The sequence below is a fragment of the Cervus elaphus genome, chromosome 11, assembly GCF_910594005.1.
Source record: "Cervus elaphus chromosome 11, mCerEla1.1, whole genome shotgun sequence".
NCBI lineage: Eukaryota > Metazoa > Chordata > Mammalia > Artiodactyla > Cervidae > Cervus > Cervus elaphus.
The window spans coordinates 100,924,642-100,947,395 of record NC_057825.1 but is presented as its reverse complement, the minus strand read 5'-3'; the positions used below and the strand labels follow the sequence as shown (position 1 = coordinate 100,947,395).

At 44.8% G+C, this 22,754-nt stretch overlaps 1 protein-coding gene across 11 annotated transcripts in view; it reads right to left on the bottom strand.

Moving 5' to 3' along the window:
- ACOXL (acyl-CoA oxidase like) overlaps positions 1-22,754 on the bottom strand; it is a 345,680-nt gene that overhangs the window by 301,379 nt on the left and 21,547 nt on the right. For all 11 annotated transcript variants that reach the window (XM_043918764.1, XM_043918767.1, XM_043918771.1 and 8 more), the window contains exons 2-3: positions 19,253-19,349; positions 3,114-3,197 (exon numbers count right to left, since the gene is read on the bottom strand). In XM_043918764.1, coding sequence (XP_043774699.1) covers positions 3,114-3,197; positions 19,253-19,349 — 181 coding nt within the window. The remainder of the gene's footprint in view (positions 1-3,113; positions 3,198-19,252; positions 19,350-22,754) is intronic.

Genomic DNA, 22,754 nt, shown 5'->3' with positions numbered 1-22,754 from the left:
CTGTGCATTCATTTAATATTCATGTCTTGACACTGCCTACATAGCAAGAATGTAGACAGAGACCATCTTCAAGGACTTTGCCCTCTAGCGGTGCTAAGTGACATACAGTGGACATGTGAATAAACACATCAATCCAAAATGGGTGCGCACCCAGACAGACACTGTAAGGTACAAGGGCAGATGACAACATGTAAGTGGGGTTTACACTTCAGGCTTGGGCTTCCCCGGGGGCTCAGTGATAAACAAGCCCCCTACCAATGTAGGAAACGGGTTCCATCCCTGTCCAGGAAGACCCCACACGCCGGGGAGCAGCTCAGCCTGCACCCACACTATGGAGCCTGCGCTCTGCAGCTGGGGACTGAACTCCTGCGCCCACGTGCGGCAAGCACGGACCCTCAAGTGCCCGAGGAGCCCGCGCGCCACAGGGAGAGAAGCCCCCGCAATGCGCAGCCCCGCTCACCACAGCCAGAGAAAAGCCTGAGCAGCACGCGGACTCGGCGCAGACAAAGACAAAGAAATAAACCTGAGGCTGGAGGGAGGTTCCCCTCAAAGAAGGACACTTGAGCAGGGACTTAAGAACGAGTGTCAGGCAGGTGAAGGAGGACAAAGGGTCCTTCTAGGATGACAGCAGGAGTGGTCCAGACGTGGAAACGAGACCCAGAGGCCCAGGCGGCAGGTCTCCTGGGCGGGACCATAGGGCACAGGAGGTGTCTGCAGAGGCGGATGCAGGCCCAGGCCATCTGAGGACCTGTGAGTCAGGTCAAGGGCTGGAGGGCTTCTCTAAACCATAAGAGGAAGAGGTCTCCAGTAGAGGACTGATGTGACCAGAGAAGCATTTTTAAAGATCTGTTTCTTTAAATCTATTCAAATCTCCTTCTAGGCTACTCAGGAGTAAAATTTTTTAAAGTTTTCTACTGTGGGAAAATGCAAACAAAATAGAAGAGTATCATGAACTCAACAACGCCCAGCTCATGGTCCATTTTATTCATTTTTCCCCAGTCCACTCTCCCATTCTACACCCCAGGTGATCTCAAAATTTATCCCAGATGTCCTATCACTTCATCCCTAAGTATCTCCTAAGCCTCTGTCGAAGGTAAAGGACTCTTCTTAAAAGCATGATCCTAGAACCATTATTTCACCTCAGATACAATAATAATCTTTTAATACTGCCAGAGAGCCAATGCTCAAGTTTCCCCAACTGATTCCTAGTCTTTCTTTACAGTTTGCTGTTTGAATCAGGGTCTACTTAGGTTGGCCAAAAAGTTCATTCAGGTTTCTCTGTCGCATCTTATGGAAAAACCCTAAACGAACTTTTTGGCCCACCCGAGAAGTAAGGTCCACGTGCTGCAATGGGCTGAAATGCTTCTTCAGGCTGCTTGACACCAGAGGCTGCCCTCCCCTCATTCACACAAACATTCCCCGTGCAGCTCCATGCGCCTGGCTCAGCATGAGACCTGGCAGGTGCAGAGGAGCAGGCGTCCCACGCAGGGAGTGGGGACACGCCGCGGAGGCCTCCCCACAGAGACCTGCCAGAGAGAAGGGGGCAGGGTAGTAAAATGACCAGCTGAGGCTCGGGAGTCTTCAGAAGGAAGCTCTAGGATTTCTGAAAGGAGGATCTACTTGCTGCATCTGCGCTGACTTTCTCCACTGTGGAAGCCACAGCCAAAAGAGAAGAGACCCTGCCTGGCTGAAATCGTAGGGAGGCCAGTTTCCCCACAAACGTCCTCACCCTGGGATGGCATTCACAGAAGTCTTCGATTTTAATTTCCGCTGCTGCATGCTAAGTCACTTCAGTCATGTCTGACTCCTTGAGACCCTACAGATGGTAGCCCACCAGGCTCCTCTGTCCATGGGATTCTCCGGGCAAGAATAGTGGAGTGGGTTGCCATTTCCTCCTCCAGGGGATCTTCCCCACCCAGGGATGGAACCCAGGTCTCCTATATTGTAGGCAGATTCTTTACTGTCTGAGTCACCAAGGAAGCCCTTTTATTCCTACTCATTTAAATGTCAACATCACAGAACAGAAACAGTTTGCATCTTGGACTCATCAATGGCTGCTTGTTTGATCATTTCCTCTTCATGTTCTCATCATAACTTCTCCCCTTTGGTGACATCAGGACTGGATGTCTGCATGCAGAGACTTATTTGGAGATGCAGTGGCATCAAGGGAGGGAGAGAAGGTTACATGTAGAGCCACATGCCCGCTGGGAAACAGGGCATCAGGAAGGTCATGGCACTCATGCCTGTCAGGCTATTCTGTTTACCACCCTCGGTGAGCTGGTACATGCAAAACAAGTCTACAGCACAACCATTTTATACCCATTTAATCAGCAAAAATGGAGAAGTGTAAAGAAGTATATAAGAACTCCAAGTGTTGTTCCACCCAAAGGAGTATTATTCAGTAGTTGAAGACTTAGGAGGGTTTTTCTGGTGGTCCAGTGGTTAAGAATCCACGTGCTAGTGCAGGGGGCATAGGTTCAGTTCCTGCTCCAGGAAGATCCCACATGCCAAGGGGCAACTGAGCCCGTGCACCAGACCTACCCAAGTGCCTAGAGCCTGTCTCTGCAACAACAGAAGCCCTTGCAATGAGACGTCCGTACACCACCACCAGAGAGCAGCCCCCGCTCACCAAAACTGGAGCAGCCCGAGCAGCAACGAAGAACCAGTGCGGCCAAATTAATTAACTCATTAAAAACATAAAATTAAAGGAAAATAATTGATTGGCATAAATGCAACAAAACTATACAAAAAGAAAAGCAAAGAAAAGCAAATACCGAATTGAATACAATGGTTGAAGAAGAAGTCAAGGGGATGTGTTGGGAGGTGTACCATTTTATAAACATCTCTTGTAGGAATAGACTGACACCTATGGAATTGTTTCGTTTTGTTTTCACTCCTTTTCATGCAAAATTATCAGTTCATGGGACACCCCTGGTGGTCCTGTGGTTAAGCCACTAAGCTCCCAACACAGGGGGCCCAGGTTCAATCCCTGGTCAGGGAATGAGATCCCGCACACCACAACTAAGACCTAGCGCAGCCAGATAAATAAAAAACATAGTAAAATAAAACAAAACTCTCAGCATATGAAGGGTGGGAGAGCCAGTAACCTTCACCTTTACTCCTGTGGCCATGTCCGCTGTGGAGAGGACTTCTCCTATGACCAGGCTCCGACTGACAAACTTCCTTGTTCTCTCCACCTGAAAACATGACAGACCCAAAGTCAACATATCCTTAGGATTTAAGGATACCCTTGAATCCTAACCATTTAAATTAACATTTTTAAAAATAATAAACACGTTACTTTTACAATTTAAAAAATTCAACACCATTATTAAGCAAGTTTTAAATAAAAAAAATAATCCTATCACCCTACAGAAGTCAATGTTTTCATCCTTATAAAAATTTTTTTATTTAAGTATAGTTGATGTACAATATTGTGTTAGTTTCAGGTATCCAGCCAAGTGATTCAGTTATGTTTATATAAATGTATTATTGTTGTTGTTCAGTCACTAAGTCATGTCCAACTCTTTGCGAACCCATGGACTGCAGCATACCAGGCCTCCTCGTCCTTCACCATCTCCTGGAGCTCATCCAAGTTCATGTCCACTGAATCAGTGATGCCATCCAACCATCTCATCCTCTGCCACTCTCTTCTCCTTTTGCCTTCAATCTTTGCCAGCATATATCTATATTATTTTCCATCACTGTTTATGGTAAGATATTGAGTATAGTTACTTGTGCTATACAGTAAATCCTAGTTGTTTATCTCTTTTATACATAGTAGTGAGCATCTGGTTCATTCTTCTTTAATGTGATCATCTGCTCTCAGATCACAGACAAAGTAGTTAAAGACTCTTTTCTCACATAATAGGAAGTCGACTGCACCTGCATGGAGGCCAGCCCTGCCATCTTGCCTTTGGCCTCAAGTGGCCTTAACCAAGTTTGTCCCTGGCCCTCTCCCCAACGATTCTCCATGACAACTCACCAACACTCCCACCAACAGTGAGTGCCTGGCACAAGTCCAGGCGACCATCTTGATGTCAAAACAGAGGATTCAGAAGGTTTTGGAACATTCTGGACATAGGAAAAGCACTATTCTTCACTTTTGTTTCTAACCACAGACCATCCTAGGGCTTTGATCAGTTAAAAACCATGAGGTCTGGTCCCCCTTTGTGACACTGTCTTCCACTGCTGTGCCTTGAATCCCAAAGCTACATAAGCAGGCTCTTCTCCACCAGCAAGAAATGGGACAGGACAAGAGCACTATTGCTGTTTCATTTTAAAGTTTCAGAGGCAGGTGGCAATTCTGCCGAAAGTAACGGATCCTTGCATGTGTAAATTCCAATTACCCATTGTTGGAATTAATGCTAGCTTTTTTTTTTTTTTTTTTGGCCGTGCCCTCCCATGATGTGGGATCTTAGTTCCCCGACCCAGGATGGAACTTGTTCTCCTTGAGTTGGAAGCTTGGAGTCCCAACCACTGGACCACCAGATTGGAGGTTGGAGTCCCCACCACTGGATTCGCCAGTCTCTTCTGAGATGCAAGCCACAAAACTCGTGCAAGCTGCCTGTGTACATGAATGTATACGTGTGTGCTGTCTGTTTGTCCGTGTGTGTAAACTACGCCCCACCAGGGCAGCAGGAGCCTATCTTCCTTGGATGACTCAGTTTCCACAGTGGCTTAAGCTCTCTCCACAAACACACTCCTTTCCCTCCTATGGGTTTTTACAATGTTCCTCTCAAGCATTATTAATTTTTTCAAGCAGCAAACTGTCAAGATTTATGACTCTTAGCATGGCTCCCACCCAGTGCATCTTGGATTGATTATTTCCTAAAATACCTCCAAGGCTGGAGCATGTACCAGTGCCTGGCTCCAGCCTCACTCACACAGGAGGTTTCATTCCCAGCAAATAATAAAAAACAACTGTAGTGGATATGTGCGGGCTTTTTCGGAGGGTCCCTAGGTCCTCTATCCTGCAGATCCCCACAACGACTCTCCATGAAGGGCTTAGTGGGACAAGAAGTGCTGACCCCATGTCATGGATGGAAGAGTCTAGGCTCAGGGAGGTCAAAAGACTTGTCCAACAAGAATCATCTAGTAAGTGGTAGAAGAAGGGCCAGAAGCTAGATCTTCAGAGTGCTTACCTGGACCTCTCGCTCCCAGTCCTCAATGCTCCTCACTGTTGAGCTGGAGGAAGCCCGGGACTCTGGGCGGCCCAGTCCCAGTTGCTAATAAACTCCCTCCTGTACCACCAGCCTCATCCCCAGAAAGCATGTGGCACTAACATGTCCCAGTGCCCAGCTGACTTTGCTAGGAATCACCCCACTCACTTCATTACAACAGCCCCTTCCTCCCCTTAAACCACGTGCTCTGCTGGAGCTAAACCTAACCCACCAGGACCAGGGAAATCCCTCAGCATCTCCAACTAGGCATGGTTTTCAGCATAGTTCATTCTCTCCACTTCCACCGTGGATGGGGCAGCACGACTTTGCCATCGGTGGGATCCAGCTATGGTCACCCTTACACACATAAAAGTGAAATAAATCGCCATCACATTTCCTAAAGAACCAATCCCAAATGTAGCCATCCTGGAGCATAATAAATTCACTGGGACAGTTCTTTTCCTTCTCAAGTCTCTGCCCAGGACAGAGATCTTTGCTGTTAGATCCGATGGGCAATGCCATAGAAGTCTGCCACTAATGCTCTGATGCTGACTCAAGCATTTGTTTGGGTTGGTCCATTTCAAGACATCGAGCAAAAGTTTCAGAATGAAGACGAGGCTTAAGTTGATGGATTTCCTTACTAGCATATACTTTTAACATCTTCTCCACACATAAATTCTCCCTTTTCTTCAGTTCTTCTTTCATTTCATTTTCCTTTGATTCGCTAATTGTTCTTAAATAAAGAATGCCTAATATCTACAAGGGCTCCCCCATATTCAATTGGCAGCATACTGAACTGCCCACACTAGTAATGGTCAATCAAATAATTAATGCATTTTTCAACATACATTCTTGCAGTATTTCTACTGTATCTATATATTCATTTAGGCTGATTGAATATATTCAAGCCAAACTCAATTCCCATATCAGACTATTACCTTATAGTAATTTTAAATGATAATGGTTCCATAAATGTATAGAGAATATACTCAAACTTATATTTTATCCTAAATTATACTTCATGATATTTACATTTCTGCTTAATAAATTCAGTCTCAAATAGAAGGAAGGTAATTTCCCCTAAAATAATCTTCATTTCTTTATAAAGCACTTGATATATCAGACCTTCATGATACAATATTCTATTACAAAGCAAATTCTACAAAAATGTATATTTTTTATTTTATAAGCCCAGAGAGTCTCCAAAAGAAAATCATTCCTTCTTCAACTACAATCAACTTGATTCAACACTGCATGGGTGTCTATAATCTGAGATGTCTTTCTTCTGATATTAAAAGACCCTGACTGTCCCCTTTATAACCCATTAGCAAGCCCTGTTAGGAGCCTAGCCAAGAGGACTGGGCAAAAACAAGTTCCTGATCTTAGTTTTCTAACATCAGTCCCCAAACTGGCATATTTGCTTCTTCTATCTTCTGGTTTCAATTTCCCTAATTTAATTACATTTAATCAGTCTTACTGAATACATGGTCAATATCAGATGATCAGTATTGAAATCAGATTGATTATATTCTTTGCAGCCAAAAATGGAGAAGCTCTATACAGTCAGCAAAAACAAGACCAGGAGCTGATTGTGGCTCAGATCATGAACTCCTTATTGCCAAGTTCAGACTTAAATTGAAGAAAATAGGGAAAACCACTAGACCATTCAGGTATGACCTAAATCAAATCCCTTATGATTATACAGTGAAAGTGAGAAATAGATTCAAGGGATTAGATCTGATAGACAGAATGCCTGAAGAACTATGGATGGGAGGTTCGTGACATTGTACATGAGGCAGTGATCAAGATCATCCCCAAGAAAAAGAAATGCAAAAGGCAAAATGGCTGTCTGCGGAGGCCTTACAAATAGCTGTGAAAAGAGAAGCAAAAAGCAAAGGAGAAAAGGAAAGATATACCCATTTGAATGCAGTGTTCCAAAGAACAGCAAGGAGAGATAAGAAAGCCTTCCTCAGTGATCAATGCAAAGAAACAGAGGAAATCAATAGAATGAGAAAGACTAGAGATCTCTTCAAGAATATGAGAGATACCAAAGGAATATTTCATGAAAAGATGGGCTCAATAAAGGACAGAAATGGTATGGACCTAACAGAAGCAGAAGATATTAAGAAGAGGTGGCAAGAATACACAGAAGAACTGTACAAAAAAGATCTTCACAACCCAGATCATCACGATGGTGTGATCACTCACCTAGAGCCAGACATCCTGGAATGTGAAGTCAAGTGGGTCTTAGGAAGCATCCCTATGAATAAAGCTAGTGGAAGATATGGAATTCCAGTTGAGCTATTTCAAATCCTAAAAGATGATGCTGTGAAAGTGCTGCACTCAATATGCCAGCAAATTTGGAAAACTCAGCAGTGGCCAAGGGACTGGAAAAGGTCAGTTTTCATTCCAATCCCAAAGAAAGGCAATGCCAAAGAATGCTCAAACTACTGCCCAATTGCACTCATCTCACATGCTAGCAAAGTAATGCTCAAAATTCTCCAAGTCAGGCTTCAACAGTATGTGAACCATGAACTTCCAGATGTTCAAGCCGGATTTAGAAAAGGCAGAAGAACCAAAGATCAAATTGCCAACATCTGTTGGGTCATTGAAAAAGCAAGAGAGTTCCAGAAAAACACCCATTTCTGCTTTATGCCAAAGCCTTTGACTGTGTGGATCACAGTAAACTGTGGAAAATTCTTAAAGAGATGGGAATACCAGACCACCTGATCTGCCTCCTGAGAAATCTGTATGCAGGTCAAGAAGCAACAGTTAGAACCAGACATGGAACAACAGATTGGTTCCAAATCTGGAAAGGAGTATGTCAAGGCTGTATACTGTCACCTACTTATTTAACTTATATGCAGAATACATCATGCAAAACGTTGGGCTGGATGAAACACAAGCTGGAATCAAGATTGCTGGGAGAAATGTCAATAACCTCAGATACGCAGATGACACCACCCTTATGGCAGAAAGTAAAGAACTAAAGAGCCTCTTGATAAAAGTGAAAGAGGAGAGTGAAAAAGTTGGCTTAAAGCTCAACATTCAGAAAACTAAGATCATGGCATCCGGTCCCATCACTTCATGGCAAATAGATGGGGAAACAATGGAAACAGTGAGAGATTTTATTTGGTGGGGGGGGGGGGTCCTCCAAAATCACTACAGATGGTAACTGCAGCCACGAAATTAAAAGACACTTGCTCCTTGGAAGAAAAGCTATGACCAACCTAGACAACATATTAAAAAGCAGAGACATTACTTTGCCAACAAAAGTTCATCTAGTCAAAGCTATGGTTTTTCCAGTAGTCATGTATGGATGTGAGAGTTGGACTGTAAAGAAAGCTAAGTGCTGAAGAATTGATGCTTTTGAACTGTGGTGTTGGAGAAGACTCTTGGGAGTCCCTTGGACTGCAAGGAGATCCAACCAGTCCATCCTAAAGGAAATCAGTCCTGAATATTCATTTGAAGGACTGAAGCTGAAGCTGAAACTCCACTACTTTGGCCACCTGATGTGAAGAACTGACTCATTGGAAAAGACCCTGATGCTGGGAAAGATTGAAGGAGGGAGGAGAAGGGGAGGACAGAGGATGAGACAGTTGGATGGCATCACCAACTTGAAGGACATGAGTTTGAGTAAGCTCTAGGAGTTGGTGATGGACAGGGAGGCCTGGCGTGCTTCAGTCCAATGGGGTCGCAAAGAGTCAGCCATGACTGAGCGACCGAACTGAATACATGTCCTATATTATAATGAACCTTAAATTATTTTAGAAAGAAAATGAACCAGAGTAAAACATACAAATAGAATAAGTAAATGGGCTTCAAGGATTCAGTCCTCTGGGGCCTGCTTTAAACAATGCTCTTACCTACTGAGCTACCTAGTCCTGACCCTCCCTCCAAAAGGGGTCCCAAGTCTATTCACTTCTTACATCTCCCATCACCAGCTTGAACCTGGACTATTCTAACAGCCTTTCAGCTGGCCTCCTGTTGCACTCTGCCCCAAATATCAGCCAGGATGATCCTATTATTAAGGCAAAATTTACATACAGCGAAATGCACAGAGCATAAGTGCCCGAGTTCTGGTCCATTATCTACCTGTGTAACCATCACACCAATTAAGATCATGGAACGTCCCTGTGCCACCCAGAAAGTACCCTCATTCTCCTTTACAGGGTCACCACCCCCATGGGCAACCACTGTTCTCATTCAACATTCACTAGCGTTTCCTGTTCTTGAACTTACAAAAATGGAACTGTATAGTATATACTTTCATATCTGTCTTCTTCTGGGCAAATAAGGCATTCATGTTGTTTTGTGTATCTGTCATTCATTCTTTTTTATGGCTGAATAGTTTTCCATCTGCAAATGTTCCACAATTTGTCCAGTCCCTTACTGATGGACATTTGTGTTGTTTTCAGCATGGGGTTATTTCAAGTAAAGTTGATGTAAGCATTCATGAACATATCCTTTTGGGGATATGTGTTTCCATTTCTCTGTTGTAAACCCCCAGGGATGCAGCTGCTGGTTAAAGGGTTGTAAGGAAGTGCTGAACACTTGTGCAAAAAGCCTATACCATTTTCCACTCCAACCAACAGTGTGTGAGAATTCTAGTTCCTCCAAATCCTCATCAGTGTTGTCTTTCCCACCTTCAGCAGTTCTCAGGGGGTTGTGATGTCATCTCACTGTGGGCTCTTTGGTTTCTTGGCTGGCTGGCTGGGTTGGTTTGACTGCACCAGGTCTTCACGTCCATGTGAGAACTCTTAGTTGCGGCATGTGGGATCTAGCTGCCTGACCAGGGATCAAACCTGGGCCCCCTACACTGTGAGCTCAGAGTCTGAGCCACCCAGCCACCAGGAAAGGCCCTCATTATGATTTAAATGTGCATTTCTCAGATGTCTAAAGATGCTGAGCACATTTTTCTATGCTTATTGGCCATTTGGACCCTTTTATAAAGGGTCTATCCAAGTCTTTGGCCCATTTTTTAAATTGAATAGTTAGTTTATCTTTTTAGTATTTAGCTCTAAGAACTCTTTATATATCCTGGGTATAAGTCTTTTGTATCTGGTAATTTTTTTCAGATATATGCATTGTAGGCATTCTTTCCTGGTTTGTAGATTGTCTTTTTCTTCTCTTCATGATGTCTTTTGATGAACAACAGCTTTTAATTTTGATAAAGATCAATTTATCAGTTCTTTTTCTTTTATGTATCTAGCATTTGATGTCCTAAGAAACCTCTGCCTTCTCCTTTGTTCTTCCACAAACTCTGTAATTGTGGAATTTGTGTCTAGGTGTCTAATACATCTCAAATTATTTTTGTGTGTAGCGTGAGGTAGGGATCAAAGCTAACGTTTTTTCTATAAGTTTATAAGTCATTCCAATACCATTTATTGAGAAGACTTTTATTTTCCCATTGAATTGCCTTGGCAACACTGTCCAAAAATCTATTGATCACACGTGTGGATTTATTTTAGGACTCTCTATTCTGTCCCATTAATCTATGTGTCTATCCTTATGCCAACACCACATAATCTTGAGGCACTTTTGAACAAGTCTTGAAATCAAATAGCGAGAGTTCTCCAAATGTGTCCTTTTTTAGAACTGCTTTAATGATTTCAGGTCTTTTGTATTTCCATATACATTTTTTGAATCAACTTGTCAATTTTGATCAAGATACTATAAAACTTTCAAAATGAGCATTACAGGACTTCCCTGGCAGTCCAGCAGTTAAGATACTATACTTCCACTGCAGGGGCACAGGTTCAGTCCCTGGTCAGAAAACTAAGATTCCATGCTGTGCTGTGCGGCCAAAAACTAGAAAAATAAAATAAGCCTTACACGGTGCTTCCTCTTCCCTATCCACCCTTGAGAAAACCCTCTCATGACTCCAGTTACCTTTGCAAAACAAGTCCAGGGTTCTGACCGTGGCTCCCACACCTGACCCCTCTTGCTCCCAGCCGTTCCTTATTCTTGGCTGCTTCTCCCCTGAGGCACAGAGTGGGGTCCCTGAGCACAGCGCTGGGAGAATTCTGTACAAAGGCTGCCTGTTGCCACTGTCCTTCTGTCCTCCCCAAGGACCTTGACTACTCCAGGAAAGCCCAGAAGAGGAATGATGGAAAATGACATTCCCATGGCTCTGTCCAAAGACATTTTTCACTTGTCACAACATTACTGCAGCATTTTGACAGTTTCAGATTTTCCAAATTCTTGCCTTAAATTTAATGCCTCTTCTCTTGGCAGCATATGCTTCTTACCAAATTCCTAGCTGCCTTGGAAATTTTTATGATGATTAGTGTAATCATATAATTTACCAATACTGACAGCACCCAGTGAAGAATGTACCGTATTGACATTACCAGTCTGACTCATGAGCTTACTTTGCTCTTAATGGGAAGTGCACTATTTGATATGAATTTTAATGGAAAAGACAGATGGATTGTGTACCCTGCAACTTTACCAAATTTGTTTATCAGTTCTAACAGTTTGTTAGTGAAATCTTCAGGGTTTTCTACATAAAAAATCATATCATCTGTGGACAGAGATAGGGTTACCTCTTTTCCAGTTTACCATGCTTGATTTTTATCTCTAGCATTGACAACCATAAATTTACTTTTTTATTAGTTTGCTGCCTAAAATGTAAACTCCGTGATGCAGGTATATTTCTGCCTGTCTTGTTCACTGCCTCTCGCACTACTTTGTAGTAGGTATTCAACAAATGATTGTAGAACAAATGACTCACCCCTCTTGGCACACAGCAGGGACTCAGCGAACGACAACAGGCAATCACTACTGTTATGTTTAACATAATAGTTCAATGCAAGAAGAATCATTGTGCCTTAAAATGAGTTTCCATTACGCAGGATGGTTTCCAGTGCAATAAATAAATAGCACCAAGCCCATAGCTGCAGTGGAGTCCCTGGGCGGGTCCTAGATCACTCCCTGGCCCACCCTTTCAAATAACCCCTGTAGCTGTCACAGATGACAGCTCTGTTCAGGTGCCAATCTACACAGAGGAACTTCTGTAAACAGGCCCTCACTGTGTCCTGTCACCTCTGCTCAAATCTTCCAGAGCTTCCCACAGGGCCAGGGCTGACCCAACCAAAGTGCTGGCCAGGCAACCAGGGTCCAAGTCATGCTGGAGCTGGGACAGGGCCTCCTGCCAGAGACAGCACACAAGGCCCAGCGCGCCGCGGCCTGTCAGGCCCCCAGGTGCCGGTACAAACAGAAGCCGGGGAGCCAAGGACAGAGCCAAGGCCAGGTTGTGGGAGCCAAGAGCTCAAAGGAGGTCAGGAACCAGTCCCAGGGTGGTGTGTGTCTGCTCATGGTGCTGGCAATGGTGGGCAACTGAGTGGGCCTGGGTGGGACCAGAGGGGTGGACGGCCTCAGCCTCCTGGCATATCCTCTGCTCAGGTCCTTTCCTACAACACGCCGACAGCGTCAGCCTAACGGCTTCCTGGAAAAGACTGCTCCTTTTCTCAGGGTTCATGAAGAAAGCAATAGAAATCCCCACTCTCTGATGCCTTCTAAGGGGAGCTGACTTTTGAAGCTTATTCCATTCCAGATCTGACCACCCCCTCACCTCAGATATGTCTCTAAATATAAAAACCCAAACCATACCAAACAGACACCATCTAAGATTCTGATTGAAATAGTAATTACAGTATGGTGGTGGTTTAGTTACTAAGTTTCGTCTGACTTTTGTGACCCCATGGCCTGTAGCCCACCAGGCTCCTTTGTCTAAGGGATTTCCCAGGCAAGAATAGGCAAGAATACTGGAGTGGGTTGCCATTTCCTTCTCCAGGGTCTCCAGGGTCCTTCTCCAGGGTTTTCCATTTCCAAACCCAGGTCTACTGCACTGCAGGCAGATTCTTTACCAACTGAGCTATGAGGGAAGTCTCTAAAATTCTGATGGAAATAATAATTACAGTATAATAAAGAATAATTTCATTAGCCACATATGGATGTGAGAGTTGGACCATAAAGAAGGCTGAGTGCTGAAGAATTCATGCTTTTGAACTGTGGTGTTGGAGAAAACTCTTGAGAACCCCTTGGACCACAAAGAGATCAAACCAGTCAATCCTAAAGGAAATCAACCTTGAATATTCATTGGAAGGACTGAAGCTGAAGCTGAAGCTCCAATACTTTGGCCACCTGATGCGAAGAGCCAATTCACTGGAAAAGACCCTGAGGCTGGGAAATACTGGGGGCAAGAGGAGAAGAGGATGACAGAGGATAAGATGGTTGGATGGCATCACTGACTCAATGGACATGAATCTGAGCAAACTCTGGGAGATAGTGAAGGACTGGGAAGCCTGGTGTGCTGCAGTCAATGGGATCGCAAAGAGTCTTGGCAACTGAACAACTCTTAAACTTTTAAAACTTATCTCAGAGTCCAAAGAGCTTTTGTTTACACAGGTTGTATCTATCAAGTTGCTATACAATTAAAGCTGAGCATTTCTAAAATATTTAGCCATTTATAAACAATAATGAACCTATTACATGTTAATGAAAGTGACATAATTCTTATGAAAAAAACCATCATTTTCAAGCCAAAAAAAATCAATGAGAAAAATGGTATTGTTTTGCATTTTTACAAATTGTGTTAGCATCTGGCTTAATAAAAGACAGCTGGCCTCTCACGCCTGCTTCTGCACTGTGCTCTGCCCTATGCAGTTTTGGTTGAAGTTGATGATGTCATGCATGCAGGTAGCTGACGTATACTTTTCAGGTAGAATCAATATGTGAAAGGGTCTTGAGTAACCCCGAGGGGTCCTCAGATCATGGTTTGAGAACCTCTGGCTTAGATAATAATGATGCTACCACACCCACAGCCCACATGGCTCATGTTAGTGAGGATGAGAAGAGCTCAGGGCGGGAGAGAAGACGGCTGAGGCGGGGATAGAGGAAGCCGTCACGGGTGCAGTGGGGCTTCATCATCCGGATACCCATCCCCATTCCACCTACACCCAGCCAGGAGGAGCCTGAGTCCCACTGGCTCCCTCCTGGGAAAAGGAAATATTAAGATGAAGTATCCCTGAGTCAGCCCCGAACCATGATTCAGTTCAGTCGCTCAGTCATGTCCGACTCCTTGCGACCCCATGGACTGCAGCACACCAGGCCTCCCTAGCCATCACCAACTCCCAGAGTTTGCTCAAACTCATGTCCATTGTGTAGGTGAGGCCATCCAACCATCTCATCCTCTCTCATCCTCTTCTCCTCCCGCTTTCAGTCTTTCCCAGCATCAGGGTCTTTTCCAGTGAATCAGTTCTTCGTGTCAGGTGGCCAAAGTATTAGAGCTTCAGCATCGGTCCTTTCAATGAATATTCAGGACTGATTTCCTTTAGGATAGACTGGTTGGATCTCCTTGCATCCAAGGGACTCTCAAGAGTCTTCTCCAACACCAAACTTCAAAAGTATCAATTCTTCAGCAGTCAGTTTTCTTTATAGTCCAACTCTCGCATCCATATATGACTACTGGAAAAACCACAGCTTTGACTAGAAGGACCTTTGTTGGCAAAGTAATGTCTCTGCTTTTTAATATCTTGTCTAGGTTGGTCATAGCTTTTCTTCCAAGGAGCAAGCATCTTTTAATTTCATGGCTGTAGTCACCATCTGCAGTGATTTTGGAGCCCAAGAAAATAAAGCCTGTCACTGTTTCCATTGTTTCCCCATCTATTTGCCACAAAGTGATGGGACCGGATGCCATGATCTTAGTTTTTTGAATGTTGAGCTTTAAGCCAGCTTTTTCACTCTCCTCTTTCACTTTGATCAACAAGCTCTTCAGTTCCTCTTTGCTTTCTGCCATAAGGGTGGTGTCATCTGCATATCTGAGGTTATTGATACAAACCATGATTGGCAGGGACCAAATGCTGGATGGGAACAATCTAGAGAGACAGTACAGGGTACCGAGAAAGAAGGTCAGAGCTTCAGCACTCAAGCCAGGATGCACACTGCATCAACTGAGAGATGTAAATGCTGATCTGATTGGCCTGACCGAAATCCTGGGTGGCCAGAGTTTGGAAAGCTCCTTTAGGGGATTCTAAGTGCACCCTGGGGTGAAATCATCCGATTTGAGTGGGTTCAGGAAGCAACCGCCCTGGCTTTGAATCTGTGCTCCACTAGTTACACATACAGCTTACTACTTGCATGCGTGTGCACGTAAGCTCGGCCACTCAGTTGTGTCCAACTCTTTGCGACCCCCTGGACTGTAGCCTGCCAGTCTTCTCTGTCTGTGGGATTTTCCAGGCAAGAATACTGGAGTGGGTTTCCATTCCCTATGACCTCTGGTCAATTCCTCAGCCTCAGTTTACTCATCTGTAAAATGGGAATACCTTTTAAGGATGTTAGGAATACTAAATGAAATCATCCATTCAAACTTCTTAGAGCTGTACCTGGCACAAAATATGAATTTAGTAAATGTGAGCTGTTGTTACTAGTTACGGTGATTTGGGTGCAGACCATCAGCCTCCATGGACAATGTTTGAGGAGATGGGACCAGGCACCCAAGGAAGGGGATGGGGTCCAGTCCAAGCGCTTCCACAAAATAGACTGTAAACCAACTGGGTCCTCTGTGTCTTCGTCTGGAAATTTTGGGAGCCAGGACTTCCACCCCCCAGGACCTGGTCCTGAATTCTCCGGGAGAGACAAGAGAGTTGACTACGGGGCACAAAGATGATGACGCTGGAAACAGGTGCAGGAAGAGTCAAAGGGTGCAATGCGATGATTCACACTGTGTGTTTGCGTGTGTGTGCGTGCACACATGTGCAAGTGTATATGCTCTGTAGTCAAGGTCAGATACTGTTTTCCTTTTTACATTATTGAAACATCTCTAATCTATTGCAGATGACAGAGGGGAGAACACAGAGTGGAAACATTTTAATGGCTTCTTCTCAGCCTGTGGGCTGTCTGCCGAGACTTGAGACAAATGAGGCTCACTCCTCGTTCGTCTTCAAGAACATCATCATCACACGTTACACGCCGCCCTCTGCCTGGGTGCTCATCAGATCGTCCCCGAAAGTTAAGAGCAACACGAGGGCCAGGGAAAGACGGAAGGACTTGGACCGCTCTCTGAACGGGCAGTGCAGCCATGACTCAATAATTTCAGGAAGAGGCAGATAAATCATGGATGAATCACACAACACTTCTTCTAGAATTACTGGCTGTGGACAGCTCCTCCAGCTGTTCACTGGGTGGAATTTGAGAGTCTTTACACACAGATGAATCTTAGGACACCCATCCCCCAAGAGGAGCCTATGCCCTGGTGACTGATGACCGACTGGTTTAATTTCCTTCAGGTTTTTTGACTTTTGCTAATTCACACAGAGAGAAGCGCCAAACAGCCTGAAATAAGTAACAGAAATGAACTGGCGGGATCGTCCAAGGCCAATCCTGTGCCTCCCAGAGGAATCATACCTAAACATCCAGGGCAGAGCTGTCTGGCTGCTGACGACCCAGAGGGAGCCAAGGAAACAGGAAGGTAATTGGATGCAGGGCTTCACATGCTTCACGGGGAGCAAGGGTACGCAGGCTATTCCTTCAGACATGGGGGTCAGGCTGAGACTGTAAACCTCACTAAAGCATCAACTCTCACGTCCGGGTCTTGAATTTTGACACTAAGTTAAGCCTTAGACATAATGGGCTGATTAAAGGGGCAGGAGACTGGCCCCATGTCAAGTTTTTACCTTCCCCCAGCCCCAGGCTGGATGCATTTGGAGGCCAGGCTGTGACGGAGAAAGCAGCTGAAAGCAAAGAGGGATTAGGGTTTGTTTATGTTTGGTTGGTTGGTTGGTGGGCTGTTTGGTGGTTAATTTGGTTGTTTGTTTGTTTTGTTGGTTAGTTGGTTGGTAGGCTGGTTGTTTATTTTGTTGGTTGGTAGGTTGGTTGGTAGGTTGGTTAGTTGGTTGGTCGGTTAGTTGGTTGGTTGGTTAGTTGGCAGGTTGGTAGGTAGGTTGTTTGGTTGGTAGGTTGGTTGGTAGGTTGTTTGATTGGTAGGTTGGTAGGTTGATAGGTAGGTTGTTTGGTTGGTAGGTTGTTTAGTTGGTTGGTTGGTAGGGAGGTTGTTTGGTTGGTAGGTTGGTTAGTTGGTTGATTTGTTGGTTGGCAGGTTGGTAGGTAGGTTGTTTGCTTGGTAGGTTGTTTGGTTGGTAGGTTTGTTGGTAGGTTGTTTGGTTGGTAGGTTGGTTGGTAGGTTGTTTGGTCAGTAGATTGATTAGTTGGCAGTTGGTAGGTAGGTTGTTTGGTTGGTAGGTTGGTTAGTTGGTTGGTTTGTTGGTTGGCAGGTTGGTAGGTAGGTTGTTTGCTTGGTAGGTTGGTTGGTAGGTTGACTGGTTGGTTGGTTGGTTAGTTGGTTGTTTTCTTGGTTGGTTATTAGTTGGCGGGTTGGTAGGCTGTTTGGCTGGTAGGTTGGTTGGTAGGTTAATTGGTTGGTTGGTTGGTTGTATTTGCCTCTAAATGTATGTTCCATTTAGAGGCAATTCACCAGTTTGGACATCTACTTTGCCAGTATGATCTGATCAGTGCAAAACTATCCCCCAAGCCTTACCCAGCATGTGTCGCCCTGTTCTGTGGGTGTCTCCTTGCACACGCTCTCCAGCTAAGGGTGGCAATGCTGTGCCCTGTCACCTCGGAGGGACTGCAGGACCTCGCCAGCAGATACCAAAGCTCTGCCTGTAACTCCCTCCTGATGAGAAGATGCTGACTTCTATCCCTGCCTCTCCAGGACAGACAGTCAACCAAGGTGGGTGAGGGGGTGGGATGTGGTCTCAGCCATGGACTTCAGGCCCCCACTGGCTCTGAGTCACACTCCACAGAGAAACAAGGCCCCGTGGTCTCCCGAATGCGCGAGACTCCCACCGGTTCAGTCCTCAGCCTCTCTCTCTGCAAACCAAGGGGGCAGAAAGGGGGCCGGGCTCACAGCAGAATACTTTCAGCTTCTCAGCATCTAAGGAAGCTCATCCCCAGCTCAGGCCCCTCCACCAGGGGTCTCACCAAGAGGTAGATTGTTCCTGTATAAAATGTTAGGACTAAGGAAGCTATGAAGCTGCATGGATGGACTTTGTTGTTGGTGTTCAGTCACTCAGTCATGTCCAACTCCTTGTGACCCCATGGACTGCAGCATGCCAGGCTTTCCTGTCCTTCACTATCTCCCAGAATTTGCTCAAACTCAGGGCCATTGAGTCAATGATGTCATCCAACCATCTCATCCTCTGTTGCCCTCTTCACCTCCTGCTCTCAATCTTTCCCAGCATCAGGGTCTTTTCCAATGAGTCAGTTCTTCGCATTAAGTAGCCAAAGTTTTGGAGCTTCAGCTTCAGCATCAGTCCCTCCAATGAATATTCAGGGTTGATTTCTTTCAAGATTGACTGGGTTGATCTTGCAGTCCAAGGGACTCTCAAGAGTCCTCTCCAGCACCACAGTTCAAAAGCTCCAATTCTGTGGCACTCGGCCTTCTTTACAGTCCGACTCTCACATCCATACAAGACTACTGGAAAAACCATAGCTTTAACTACATGAACGAACTTAATGGACTATATGGAATGGACTTAAACTTGGCTAAATATAGAGCTCCTAATGCTAGCCTCACAAAGGAATCCTCTCATCACATTTTCTTTGCTTCTTTCCTTCTCTCTTTTTAGCAAGGCTAAATTCACTAAAAAATTTTCACTGTGTTGAGAATGGCAATTTTTAGACAAACAAGACTCATCCATTTTTGACAAGACTAAAATGCTTGAAAAGCCTGTAAAATGAATTGTTTATTTTTATTATTTTATTATTACATTTCTCAGATATTTGAACTTGAAAACCCAAATCATATTTGTTTTATGAACAAATATTTTACTACCTTTGCTGATTCTCCTACATCCTGGCCTGCTGGCTTGAGAGAAGTGAATGTCAATTAGATTAACAGGAAGGGGGCAGAACAGGAGGGTGAGGGAGCCACTCCCATTCCGACCAAATTGTCTGCTTCCCCCAGGACAAAATTAATGTGCTTCCTTCCACAAGTCACAAAAGCAAACAAAGCAAAACCAAATCTTTTTCTCTCTCTGTGTCTCTCTCATTCACACACTTTACACCATAATAACAGTGAGACTTACCTGATCCTGAATTGCACGTTTTAACAGAGGGAGGCCCATGGTAAATGTCACTCTCTGAAATGTCAAAGTTCTCATTTCATCCAGATTCAAATCATACCTGTGACAAATGGATACAAAACAGGTGTTAAGACCTTGAACTGGCCGTGAATGGAGCCTTTGGACCCAGGGATCTGGCAGAACAGACGTCTTTGCTGGGCCTCTCTGAAGCTCTGGTTTGACACTGTGCGTCAAAGGAGGCCAGTGTGTGTGACACAAGCTGTGTGGTCAATACAGGGGGTCAAAAGAGAAAGAAAGAAAGGTTTCATATTTGCACCGTAGGAATAGAAATGCAGACTTAGAGAATGGACCGGTGGCGGGGCGGGGGGCGGTGCGCGGAGAGGGGAGGGTAGCATGAACTGGGAGGTTGGGATGGACGTATACACACTCCACGCATAAAACGAAGGACCAGCGGGCACCTCCTCAACAGCACAGGGAGCTGGTCCGGGGCTCTGAGAGGGGTGGGCGGGGGAGGGGGAGGGAGCCTCAGAAGAGAGAGGATGTGTCTGCACTTAGAGCTGAGCCACACTGCTGCAAGCTGAAATTAACACAACACTGTAAAGCGATTATCCTCCAGTGAGAAAGGTGCTCTTCTGGAACTCCCTTGCTTTCTCCATGATCCAATGAATGTTGGCAATTTGATCTCTGCTTCCTCTGCCTTTTCTAAACCCAGCTTTTACATCTGAAAGTTCATATACTGCTAAAGTCTAGCTTGAAGGATTTTGAGCATAATCTTGCTAGCATGTAAGTTAAAGGATACATATTCCAAAAACAAATGTTTTAACTTATTTTGACCTGTACACTTAAATATAACCATTAGATGGCGCTTGTTCTTCATTTCAACAGCAACCCCAAGGAATTACTATTTAACAAAGACAGCAAAGCTGGATGAAGCCAATCTTAGTATCCGTCCTCCTGAAAGTTTGAACATCTGTTTATCATAATATGAATGCCTAAATTCCTAATGCTTTTCAAGCAAAAAGGTAACTATCTCAGTGACGGAAAAGTCAGGGTTTCAGGAACATCTCAAGCTCTCCCATGAAACATACATATTTGTTTGTGCATTTTCTGTTTTTAAATATCAACCTCTACTTTTAGCAATCTTAGTCTTTCTGTTTGCTCTGTGCTCAGTCATGTCCGACTCTTTGTGACCCCGTGGACTGAGGACCACCAGGCTCCTCTGTCCACAGGATTTTCCAGGCAAGAATACTGGAGTGGGTTGCCATTTCTTACTCCAGGGCATCTTCCTGACCCAGGGGTTGAACTCATGCATCTCCTGCACCTCCGTGAATCTCCTGCACTGGCAGGTGGATTCTTTATCACTGCACCCCTTGGGAAGCTTTGTTATACAAACAGTATTTAGCATTTAAGGTGGCCTACTCCGATTACTGGGCTTCCCAGGGCGCGCAGTGGTACAAAGAATCCACCTGCCACTGCAGGAGACTCAGGTTCGATCCCTGGGTCAGAAGATCCCCTGGAGGAGGAAATGGCAACCCACTCCAGTATTCTTTCCTGGAAAATTCCAGGGACAGAGAAGCCTGGCAGGAGACAGTCCATGGGGTCACAAAGAGTCAGACAGACTCAGCACACAGACACACACAAGGCATAAATCATAAATAACAATGGTTTTTGGTATTTTAACAGATATAATTTCTCTTTTCTGTCTTCTTGGGTCTGTAAGATATGAAGATTTGGCAAATATTTTTATGTCTGTGCCGTAAGTGGCAGAGAGAGGTCCTATGGAATTAAGAGACCTGGCAGGTCCTGGGTAGATGGCATGAGAGTTGAGAGTAAGAGCTGGGACCCACATGCTGGGCAGCACCTTGAGGACAGCTGTCGGGGTGGTGATGGGGTCCAGAGAGGGCCAGCTCTACTCCCAGCAGCTCCACCATCTGACTTACCTATTGGTGGTCTGTGTAGGATTTAGCTTTTTAAACATGGTTCCATTATTAAGAACAAGCTTGAAAACCTCTGAGCTAGGATACATTACAGGCAAGAGTAAAAGCAAAAGACAGGAGCTTCACTTATCCTCAGAGTCGTGTAGGGGATGGGCATCCAGCATAAGTATTAATAAGACGATGCCTCACCGGGAAGTTCCACATGTGGAGTTAGGACCAGACTATAAGACACTAAGTTTAAAACCCTGAATCGTAAATACCTAACAGAGAGGCTGAAATAAAAACTTTGACAGTACCAACTGTAAAGAAGACACAGAGTAACTAGATCTCTCGTTCACTGGCAGTGGGAATTCTAAACATGCTACAGCCGCTCTGGAAAAGTTTAACAGTGTCTTATGAAGTCGATCCTAAAGGAAATCAACCCTGAATACTCATTGGAAGGACAGATGTTGAGGCTCCAATACTTTGGCGACCTGATGAGAAGCTCCGACTCATTGGAAAAGATCCTGATGCTGAGCAAGATTGAGGAAAGGCAGAGAAGTGGACAACAGAGGATGAGATGGCTGGGTGGCATCATGAATTCAATCGCCACGAGTCTGAGCAAACTCCAGGAGGTAGTGCAGGACAGGGAAGCCTGGCGTGCTGCAGTTGATGGGGTCGAAAAGAGTTGGACATGACTTAGTGACTGAACAACAACAAGAACATGAAGTTAAACACACCCTTGAGTTTACAACTCGGCAATTCCACTTCTGGGTATTTACCAGGGAGAAATAAAACCCTTCATTTACACCAACACTTATACATGCATGTTTATAGCAACTTTATTTGTAATCACCAAAGACAAGACATAATCCAAATGCCCCTCGATGAGGGAACAGATAAACTGCGGTACATTCATAGAGTAGAGCAATGAAAAGGAGAGAACAACTGATACATATGACCACTGAGGCGGATCCCCAAGGCACTGTGTTGCGTGAAAAAAAGTTCATCTCAGCACTTCCCTGTGGCCCAGTGGTTAAGATTCTGTACCCCCAGAGCAAGGGGCCGAGGTTCAACCCCTGGTCAGAGAACCAGATCCCAAGTGCACATCTAAGAGTTTGAATGCTGCAGCTAAAGAAGCCACACACGGCAACAAAGATCAAAGACCCCGTGTGCCGCGACTAAGACCGAGCCTGCCAAACACATAAATAAACATTCTTTTAAAAAATACTTGTAGAAGAATGTTTGTATCAGCTTTATTCATAAGAGCCCCAAACTGGAAAGCATCCAGGCAGCCATCATTCATTAACAGAATTGATAAATTATGATTTAGTCATAAAACGGAATATTACCTAGCAATAAAAAGGAATGTACTGTGGATGTGCTTCCCAGGTAGCGCGAGGGGTGAAGAACCTACCTGCCAACACAGGAGATATAAGAGACGTGGGTTTGCACAGAGTCGGACACAACTGAAGTGGCTTAGCACACACACATCTGCTTAGTTGCTCAGACATGTCCAACTCTTGGCAACCCCATGGGTTCAGCCTGCCAGGCTTCTCTGCTCATGGGATTTCCCACACAAGAATACT